At 39.3% G+C, this 11,346-nt stretch overlaps 1 protein-coding gene across 5 annotated transcripts in view; it reads left to right on the plus strand.

Moving 5' to 3' along the window:
* Positions 1 to 11,193, plus strand: part of LOC125228025 (diacylglycerol lipase-beta) — a 200,603-nt gene extending 189,410 nt beyond the window's left edge. For 2 of the 5 annotated variants that reach the window (XM_048132464.1, XM_048132463.1), the window contains exons 10-15: positions 1,202 to 1,294; positions 1,753 to 1,907; positions 2,367 to 2,522; positions 4,281 to 4,393; positions 5,575 to 5,601; positions 7,282 to 11,193. In XM_048132464.1, the coding sequence (XP_047988421.1) occupies positions 1,202 to 1,294; positions 1,753 to 1,907; positions 2,367 to 2,522; positions 4,281 to 4,393; positions 5,575 to 5,601; positions 7,282 to 7,456 (719 nt within the window). In that variant the 3' untranslated portion in view covers positions 7,457 to 11,193. The remainder of the gene's footprint in view (positions 1 to 1,201; positions 1,295 to 1,752; positions 1,908 to 2,366; positions 2,523 to 4,280; positions 4,394 to 5,574; positions 5,602 to 7,281) is intronic. The other 3 variants (XM_048132465.1, XM_048132466.1, XM_048132467.1) reach the window with 3 other exon arrangements.
* Positions 11,194 to 11,346: the final 153 nt, after the last annotated feature.

The following is an 11,346-nucleotide window of genomic DNA, read 5'->3' on the forward strand; positions in this document are numbered from 1 at the left end:
CGAGTTTAGTTCCATTTTATTGATTTCGGTTTAGTTTGATTTTTTATTTTTATTTAGTATGGGTTAGCACATTGTTACTGGCGAGTTCTCAATGTAAATTGAGACTCCAGTGCCTGTTAAGATCTATTCTTACGGGTAAATGTTTGCTATAACGCCACCCTAAGGCGGTTGAGAATTGAGGGAAGGCATAGATAAATTCGCACACATCCAGCAGGCCTCCGTGGCGCAGTTGGAAGCGGGATGGCCCCGGCGAGGCCACAGGTCGCAGGTTCGAGTCCTGCCGGAGGTGTGAATTTTTCCATTTTTCCTTTAATTTAAAATATTTTTTCTACTCCCGTATTGTTATGCGTCATTTACAGTGTCGTGCATAGATCGTTTAAACCCTACATAAAAGATGCCCACCCCCGCCCGGCGCCCCGCGCACCCACGCATACGATATAGCTCTTAAAACATTGTTAGGAAGCCTTTAATGGATATAGCATGGGGGCGCGGGGCGCCGGGGCTGGCGGGGGCGCGGAGGATTGCGAGCGACAGGGTGAGTGCAGGAACAGAGGGGAGGCCGACGCGTCAAAATACAGGAAATAGTGCGAATTTCACGAAAGTTATTCTACCTCTAGAAAACTATTAAAAAGTAATTCAATCAAAGTAAGTCATGGTCGTAGAAAAAGTATTGTATGCAACGGTGTTTAACTGAGTCAAAAAATACTCGTGGCGTCTTTATTAACAATTTTCGGCTTCGCCTCAAATTGTTACTCACGCCACTCGTCTTTTTTGACCTCACTTAAACGCCAGTTGCATAAAATACTATATTGAGTAGGATATAAACCCTTATTTTATATTTTGAATAGGTAGGTATTTATTTTGACTATAATGTAATTAAACAAGGGTGTGTAAAACTCACGTGAAACTAAAACATAATTACAATACTTTAGCGGGTTCCTCAAAAAGATCCTCGGAAGTGGATCGAATCATTTCGAGCGTTTTTCGACTTATTTAAAAACGTGACTAACCCGCTAAAATATTGTAAATAAGTGTGTGTTTAATTTAACAAGCTTATACATACTTTATTTTTTCTGTTATATTGTACACACCTGCCGCGTAATATTATATGTTTTCTAAATGAAATTGTGACTACACGCACGAGTACTGAAATAAAATGACAGATTCAGCTCTATTTTAACCATTTTTTGTGTATTTTCAGGTCATAGTCTGGGCGCCGGAGTAGCAGTATTAGTAGCGTTAAAGCTAAGGCCCAGATATCCACATCTAAAAGTATTCGCGTTTTCTACACCTGGTAAGTAATCATTGTAATCAATCACACTTTTTTAATTGAACAATAAGGCATTAATTAATGGATACAATGGTAGTGGAAGGCCTAAGAATGAATGTGTGAACAATGATATGAGAGAGAAAGGTATTAGTATGAAAATGACGGCTAATAGAGAGGAGTGGAGGAGATGATTTGCTGCGCCGACCCCAAATAATGGGAAAAGGGCAAGGGAATGATGATGACTAAGGCATTAATTCAACGATTCCCTCTCTAACCAAAAATCCTTTCCTCAAAAATCACGTTGTAATTCAAAATTCGAATTCCTTTTGTTCTTTTTAGGCCCACTTGCACCAATCGCGTAACTCAGGGTTAGTGGGCTGTAATTTGTCAAATTCCTGTGGTGGCTGGTGGCGCTTAAAGGAACTCAGGACTTTGGAGGATATTATGGATATACTAATAAGTAATCCCTTATTGTTTTCCAGCTGGTCTAATAAGCCGGGAAGCCGCCCGCTACACAGAGAGCTTCGTGCTGACGGTAGGCGTGGGCGACGACTTGGTGATGCGGCTCAGCGTGCACAGCATCGAGAACCTGCGCACCAAGGTCATACAGACCATACACGCCACCAAGCTGCCCAAGGTCAGTTCAACATGGGACGAATAGCTGTGCTGATAGATGGTTCAACTCTCATGCCCTTTTTTACGACGTGGAAATACATTACGCACCGTCCTCCAGATCCAGGTTCGGTTGCACCGAACCGTCCGTTACCGAATTTAGCGTTCGTTGATTTCTTCGTATATGTCTTTCCATAGACTTCTACTGCGTGACGTTAATGTATCTGCTAGATATCGTATCGTGGTTGATGCCACTGGCCCTAAGTCGGACCGAAATAGATGCGAGCCTCCCAGCTTTCCAAGTTTCTACTGACAAACGGCGTTTCCATTCGTGCCGTTCAGGGAAGCGTCTTGGGGTCGTGAAAACTCTACCACAAAAACTGTGTTAGTCACCTGAAAAAAATATTGAAAATGTTCATGAAACATGTCGATCTAATCGATACCTTCTGAATATACTTAACCAATACAAATATTTTTGTTCCAGTACCGAATAATGCTAAACGGCTTCGGCTATGCACTGTTCGGCGTGCCGGCGCGCGACCTCGAGTCCACCTGGCGACGGCCTGAGGAGCTGGAGGCGAACCAGTCGGACGACTCCGCGGACGCGCTGCTCGTCCCGGGCGTCTCCACCGTGAGTGCTGTCAGTAACGTTTGTACCGGTATTACAGGCTCCGTGTGTGCTCGTCGGACATTGTTGGTTCCGAATCGCAGGGGAGATGGAATCATTGCTTTCTGTGTTTCATGTATTCGTTAATCGTTTATTGGATATAAATCATCTCGATTATGTTTTGTGCAAAGTTTTTAAAAAAAATCAAACAAATATTGAATTCAGTGCCGAAGTCTGTGCTCAATTACAGAATAACAGTAAGTATCTAAAGGCGTCGGGTAATGTCCGAGCACCGCGTAAGGCCGAAGGCCTGAAGCGTCCCGAAGGTCAGGCTTCGTAATAGCATGAGAATCGCCTCGCGCGCTTGAATGAAACGCCCGATCCTACTGGGTCAAGAGTACTGACGAATGTAAGGACAGATTTCGCACTGCTGAATGTATAAGCGCGCTGCGCACGCTTGAATGTCGGGTTGCGCCCGACTCTACTGAGTCAGGTGTACTACTGAAAGTAAGAGCGCGCGCTTGGATGTCAGACTGCGCCCGACCCTACAGGGTCAAGTGTACTGGTGAATGTAAGGTCAGACTTCGCACTGCTGAATGCTGAAGCTGCGCGCTTGAATGTCTCTACTGAGTCAGTGTGCGTAGCCGAATGCACAAACGCTCACGATAATACTTCTTTCGTAGCTATCTATCTCAATCGCTCTTGCGTATTGGCGCGACAGAGCCAGACAACATTTCTGCGGCGTTTCGATGGCGTTTTGTTTCGCAGAAATGCCATTCGGCTACGGGACCAGGTGTACTACTGAAAGTAATAGTGCGCGCTTGAATGGCGCTTGAACGGATCCAAAACAATAACACATACATGCACTGTAAAAATAACCATCATAAAGACTGTCATTCGACACGAAACTAGAGATGTAAAACTTTAATTTCTCCAATTAACAAGCAATTAAACATTTATGTCCCTAATGAACGTAAAACATCCAGTGCCCTGGTTGTCACCCCACTGTTGTAACCCACAATCGTTGCGTGCCGCACGCAGGTAAGTATCTGTCTAACCATCACGAGTGTCTGCACCATCTTTATTTAATTTTTGTATTGATCACTTGCTGCAACTTTAGTAGGTAATAATTATGTGACGTTGGGAATATCTGACTCTGTGTGAAATTGGCACTATGTGCAAAAGAAAAATGCATTACTATAATTAGATCATTGATAACGTATCTGGATTAAAATTTGATTTTTTACAGGAATTGTTATTTAAACTTTTTTGATATTATTACGAAAATAATCGCTTATAGTATCTTTTTCATTATATCGGTGCATTGTGGTTATGGCAATTGATGATCATGCTGATACAGTCATTATGTGTATGTTTCATGGTGTTGTTGCAGCTTTTAAATGTTTATTAATTAAGAAATTATTTTCTTTTAATTACTTAGTTTGGATTTAAAAGTCTCCAGATTCCCCCATGTTTTAAATTGCCTCCTTTACATAAATCAATTTCAAATAATTGCCATTTCTTTATTATGCATTAAAAAATACGTAGTTTATTAACGAAAAACATAAGCTGAAGGACGTATTAATTTGTTAGATAGGCTTTTTACGTTTCACTATAACCAACCAATATTTTCGTCACTATGAAAGTGTCCATGTACTTCTGAATGCCCACAGGCAACTTTGTCGGCGGCAACTTTTTTTCTACATCTATGGGCTACATGAAACTGCACACACGTAACTTTTTACCCTAACAGCGTAAGAGCAAGAGCACTGACGGCACTTTCCGTTGCAGGAGGCGGCGCTAGTGTCGCGCAACGTGTTCGTGCGCCGTTTCTCCACGGCGCGGCTGTTCACCGCGGGCCGCATTCTGCACATCGTGAGGCGTAAGCGCATGGGGATTGAGAAGTAAGTATTGCGCCTGTTGCTGGTTTGTAACATTTAAAGTGTGAGTGACTTATAAGTAGAGAGCGGATTTCAGGTAGCGATTTAAATATTAATATGACTCGCATAGTTTATTATTTTTTCGTCACAAAAAATGTATTGGAGCATAAAACTGAGCTGTGTATGGCGAATTTATCAATGAATTCATTCATAATTTCGCAGCTCATTTATAAGTAGAGAGCGGATCTCAGGTAGCGATTTTAAATATGGATATGACTATTACATTTTTTTAAATACATATCATGTGGTTTATAATAAGGTCTTACAATCTATTATATTTACATCGCATACCGCAAACTTTGCGCTTTTTTTCCGAGAGAGTACGATGGAAAATTATTATGCAGTACATTGACTAAGTACATCTGTTACTTGTGTGAGACAATAAAGTAATTTATTGTAAATGTTACCAATTGTATAGTTCCGTCTGCTGTAAAATGAGAGCTTAGTGACTATTGAATTTATTGTATAGTGTGAATATTTTATTAGCACATTTTTTTTTGCATTTATAATAAATATATATACTTACGTATTGCACTGTAAAAATGCTTGTCACACGCTTACATGCTTACAAATGATTCGGGGGCCTTTCAAAATTGTCAGCTAATGACATTGAACTTTCCAGTTTAGTATTATGCAATTCCCTATAAAGTAATGTTTCAAGGGTGATCATCCACTAGATCAATGCGAGGTAGCGTAGCTATATAGGTACCATAAGCCCCGTAAGTAACGAAACACTAACGGAACGGAGAAATCAAGAAAAATGCGTGACTTACAATGTGGCCGATCTGAAAAACGGGAAATCGAGGCATACAAACTGCGTAACGCGTCCGATTATCATTTTTTGCCTACCTTCGATTGGAAATCATCTAATTATGACTGAATAGAAAGTCAAGTGCTAGTCCGTCGTTCTGAATAATTTCTTTACGCATCCTCGCACCACTCCCATCTTTGCTGATGAGCGGTACGAAAATACGTAAAGAATTTATCGTTCGCTGAGCTTTCAATGACAAATAAATGCTCACTCCTCACGCTTTTATACGCAGTTAAAGCAGCTTTGCTGCGCCTCGCAAAGCTCTGGTGGTTGTTTACCCTAAATAACTACCTACCAAATAAAACTAATTTTCTTTTCGCATGTCTTATCAAAGCAATGACGATGAGGAAGAAAATGAAAGGTAAATGATAACAGTTATCAGGATTTGAGTTTCGGTTCTTGATAGGCATTAGGCATACGTCTTTAGAGCAGATAGAAATAAGAATAAGTAGATTGACGAAATAATTTTGATTTGATAGATCCATCTGCTTTTAAGAGTCGTGAATCAAACTGCTGATTTTTTTTAATATACGAAAATATGAAATTCTTCGTCCTTAGCTTTAGGTATCTTTTCTTTCTGCTCTAAGTAAAAAATATAGGTAAAAGGTATGCATGAAATTTTGAGAATTTATTGAAGTAAATTATATTCCGATTGGTCGTGACCACGTCAAAATCTTTTCCCCTCACTAGCTCGGAAACACGTGTTTTATCCTTTAATACCAGCGGGTAAAAACGCATTTTACCCACTAGTGGATAAAGTAATTTGACTATGAATATAGTATTTTTTTCTGCTTTAAAATTGATGAAAGTGAGTGAATCTAGTGCTGATGATGATTTACCACCTGTGGAACTACTGGAAGCAGTGATAAACGCGTTTTTTGCGTTGTACTTTCCTCGCTGTAGTGAGGGGAAAAGTTTTGTGTTACATTCGGGTGCAAATGTATTTTACTTCTTAGGTGTTAAAAAACTCGCAAGTTCAGGATTCTATTCTCGAACCACTTGCTTCGCTCGTGGTTCAACTATAGAATCCTTTCACTTGCTCGTTTTTCAATTCCACACTCGGCGTTAAAATACAACTTTGCGCCCTTGTATAACAAATAACTATTAAATGCATGCGTAGCTTTAGGTGGTGGCTGATGGGTTAGTTGCAAGTCGGTGGATTTTTGACTAGATAAAAGTTATTCCTATATTTTGGCAAGCCAGCTTTATCAACAGCTCTGGATTCTAAGCTCGAAAGACTAAGTAGGTACCGTACACATTTTAAAGCCTCCGCCACACGCCACATAGCGGAGCGCAATGATAGCGGTGCGCTGGACGAACGCTGGCGTTCCGCTCGCAATCCGCGCGCATTCCGCTCGCAATCCGCGCTCGTTAGTTCCCGCCGGCGTCCGCTGGGCGCAACGCCAGCGTTCGTCCGGCGCGCCGCTATCATTGCGCTCGGCTAACGCTCCGCCTACGCTCTCAAAACGCGCATGTGTGGCCGAGCTTTAAATGACGCGTTGTTCTATTGATAAAATTGGCTTGCCAACGTACTTACAAAGCATACAGTGGTGGTGGCTTCTATTTATTTTTTGGGGCTCTGGCCCTGACACAACACATTGTACCGTGGAATACGTTAACGAAAAGTTCGTGTATAGGTATGTCTTCATATCATCTGATTATCCTACGATATATTGATAACATGTATAGTATGAATTTTCTGAGATGAACTTTTCGCTTTTGCCCTAATCTCTAAACAAAGGCCTTTGTTTCTATTATTCGCGGCGGTTAGCTCCCGTTTAAACGGCACGTGCTATAGTCTCAGTGTAGTTCAAAGGCCTTTGTTTAACAGATTAGGGCAAAACCGAAAAGTTCATCTCAGAAAATTCATACTATAAGTAGGTGCAGGAAAACGGGTGGTTGGGGTGAAGGATGCTGGTGAAGGTGGTTATGGTCTTTTCGGAGAAATCAAACTTGTGTGCCATTTCATTCAAACATTAAGGTGTCTCGAAACTTAACTAATATGTACTTCGATGACTCATAAAAGCTTTTAATTTACCAGGAAAGTGCGCACCCAAGAACCAACTTACGAGATGCGATGGGCGTGCGCCGAAGACTTCATGGAGCTCCAGGTGATGCCGCGGATGCTGCTTGACCACTTGCCTGAAAACGTGCACCGCACCATACAAACCGTTTTAGACGAGCGACACACCTATCGTGTCACGCAGCACCTCTAGATGGCGCTGTTATCAATTGACTTGCTGCTTTTGACGCAGCGGAAAGCGGTGTAATGCTTTGCATTTACAACGATAGGGTGCCACAAGGCAGGGAACTGTCTTGTGTGGGTATATAGTCGTTTGCTGTGGATAATACAAGTATCAGGAAATCTAATAGATGGCGCTGTTGTTAACGGTTGTCGCAATGAACATTGTGTTATCCACAGCGGTAAAAACCCGGTTATAATAGGGCCAGAGTGCCCTAAAGGCATTATAAATAGCAGCATGCCACAAGGCCGAAAGCTTTGTCCTGGATATTAATGTGTCAAACCAGAAAAATGTAACGAGTCTTATGCATAAGCCAAGTTATCGAACAATTTACTTGCCTAGCAACACGTTTTAATAAGTACACGTAAACTTGTGCACTAGTAGACAGCTAAAAATCTCATTTTGATATTATATTCAGTAATATTAATTAATAATAATCAAAATCATGATATATTAACACGGAATACTGTAATGAATCTCTTATAAGTGTACATCTCGCGAGCTCAGCTTCGGAGCCTACTCATGACACGATGAAATGCATTTCGTTCCTAAACCTAGAGAAGTACATGACTCAGATATGAACAATTTCTACGAGACTTTTGTATATATATTTTCTGAATTTATATTGACATACCAGTGTCAAGGCGTTTTGTAATAAAGAGTTAGTATAAGTAATGTGAGAAGACTGTGATGATGTTAGAATGAAAATATTGTTAAAGAGTTAAGTGAAAGTTAGTGTAGCATGGATAGTGTGTGTGGTGAGGGTCGGGGTCGCCATGGGCGCCCCTCATTTAGGTGCATTACATATCAACGTTCAAAACGTTCTCATTTCGCGGGTCGTTGGTCATCAATTTTCGGCATTTTGTTATCACAAACCAAAGACAGAAATAGAGTTTGGACCTAGTTTAACTCCACTTTAGTTGTTACTTAATTTGCTCAAAATAATAAGCAATTTGTTTGTCATTGTTCCGTGTCGTTACTCTGAATGCCTTTGCTTCAAAATCGAATACACTCTAATACTAAGTAAGACTTGCAAAGCTACCACTAAGTACAATAACTAGATGATAGGTAGAGCGTTACCGGAGTCAATTATATTATAAAATACAGCATACTACTATGTCGTAGCATAATAAGTACATAGTGCTGACAGTTCAAAATATTTTTATTACCACTCAGTTTATTCATTGTTTTTAAATCAAGTAAGAATTTAAAAAAGCTAAGAATATAGTTCTAGCGCGATTTTTAGCTCCGGCTAAATTGTAGGTTGCCAGTTCAAATCACGCTAGAGCTAAAAAAAACAAACGTAATTATATTGTGTCAAACAAGTCTGTCAGTAAATAAGAACTAAGAAAACTATAGGTATCCTTTTCTCTAGCACCCTAAAGAAAAGGATGCATATAGTTTTCTTTGTTCTTATTTACTGACAGACTTGGTTGACAGAGTATATTAAAAGGGCATGGTTGTTTTATGTGACAGACGAAGCGCTTAACGCATGACATCACAGAATGTATGAAGGATGACAAAGCGCTTATCGCAACGTTTTGTCATTTTTCGTACATTTCGTTGATCGCAAGCGTTCAAACGCTTCATTGATAGCTTAAAATAACCTCGCGCTTTAATTTCTTAAAAATATATAAATATTTCAATAACAGACATAAAGACAGTTACAATCCATTAGAGTTATCATTGTGCACGTGGCCAAATAAATGTTTTAAATTAGTAAACTCATAATAAAAGTTATACAACACCCTTTCACATTCTATTAGCATTTCTACAGAATAATTTCAACTTCGGGAACAAGATCTTGATATGAATAAATTTACCTACCTAACATAGAGTTTTTAAGCGTTTTACATGTACATAAAATAGCATTTATTTAAAATTATAATACATTCCAATTTGTATTGAAGTTAGCCCTCAGTCCCTTGCCATTGCGTGTCAGGTATGATACAAATGACACAAGATGATTTTCCTTCTTCTGTACCGATAATAGTACTTGCCAGTCTTAAAGGAATGATGACGTCATGATCAGATCGGCTAAAGTCAGTCCAAGATAAGATTTTCACAACCTTGCCGGTGCAAAATCTATTTTAAACGTCAAACTTCAAAAATGTTATGACGTTTACTTAACACTTGTACGAGACGGGCTGATTTTATTAGTCGTGTTCTCGCGCGCGAGTCGATAGAAGAATTCACCGTGCGAGAATGAAACTCATGCTAGGAATTTAGCGGTGTCATTCCACTGACTTACGCCTTTCCTAACACGCCATTGGGTTACATTTAAATTTATTCGAAATTCAAATAAGAAAATTGTATTTCAGGCAAATGAGGTTTTTTTTTGAGGTCTTCTGCGATACAAAGATCATGTGTCCATAATAACCTTAAAATCAAAGATGGAGCCGTTTTATGAGACAACTCCACTTAGCTGCGTTTTCAGCAGAGATGATGTACCAACTTTGTACGTAATATTCCACCGGCGCTACTTTGAGTGAGGTTAGGTGATTTTATTGGTTCTATGGTGAAAACTCGGCCTTAAAAAATGAAAACGCTCGTTTCTCAAACACATACACACAAGCGTTGGAAAACGTCCTTTTAATTTAGCTGTTTGACCAAGTCGGTAATCATGACATTTATGACTCAGATTCTTAAAAAAATCTTAAATAATAAAATGCAACAAAGTGTGACGTATAAAATACCTTGGACCATCATTTCCTTGCCAGCTTCCAAGCATTTTATATTATTGTATTATCAAGAGAGTATATTATGATAATGAAGTTACAGCATGAAAGATTTTGCCATTCTTCAATGTATTGTAAATAGTATTAAATGAAATCATGAACAACGCCTAAATTATATCTATCAAATTTGTTTTTAATGTACAGGAAGTATAGTTTTGTTATTATTTTATGGGGTTTATGTATTATTTTGTAGTTTGTATATTGCCAGACAGTATAACGCTGGAGTAAAGAAAAAAATGTGTTAAGAATTTTATTACACTAAAGGGTTGTGAGTGTACTACTAAAAGGTGTACAGAATTGGAATCATATGAAGATGAGATAAATCGCGGATATTTTTGTATCTAAAAGTTTTTTTTTTTACTTAAAATGCCGCAATGTTTTTTAATGCGATGAGGTTACGACAGGATGTTACGTACATTATGTTGGCGCTCGTGAGCCGGTTTTTATCGTAATGTAGGTACTAATATATAAGTAGAGACGTAGTGCGAAGTTCGTATTTTTACGAAAGAGCACGTCATGCTATTTCAGCAAGTCTCAGTAAAAGTATAGATCGGGAAATATAATTTGAACGTTCACTGTATATGTATTGTAAACGTTCAAATTATATTTCCCGGACTATACTGACATTGTATGAACTACCGTGACACGTTCGTGCGTTTCCGTAAAAAATATACGAATGAGAATTTTTCGCACTACATCTGTACTATATTTTACCCACGTAGGTTTTTCTTTGTATTTTGAATGGTAACTCTGTCTCGTTTCTTTACTCCTCCGCTACTTTCGTTGGACTGTCGGTGGGTTGTTTCTCTTTACGCTGGTTCTGGTCGTTGTTGAAGTATTCGAAGGACTGAGGTTCTTTTCTTTTGTACCCTAAATTAGGGCTCTATAATCTCTCACTTATCGTAGCTCTAGGATAGCCAATGTCTTGTGTTGGGTTTGTGTTAATTTATATTAAAATATATTTTAAGTAAATATGTGTGTTTCATATTACAATCCTCTATGACCCTAGTTGTTCCACAAAATATTTAGAGCACAACGCTTCTATTTTAAAGCGTAGACATCAGGTGTTGAAAAGAAAACCATACGGTCTAATACACGCATAATACAGGCAGGCAAGCATGGTCG

The sequence above is a fragment of the Leguminivora glycinivorella genome, chromosome 7 (genome assembly GCF_023078275.1).
Source record: "Leguminivora glycinivorella isolate SPB_JAAS2020 chromosome 7, LegGlyc_1.1, whole genome shotgun sequence".
Taxonomy (NCBI): Eukaryota; Metazoa; Arthropoda; class Insecta; order Lepidoptera; family Tortricidae; genus Leguminivora; species Leguminivora glycinivorella.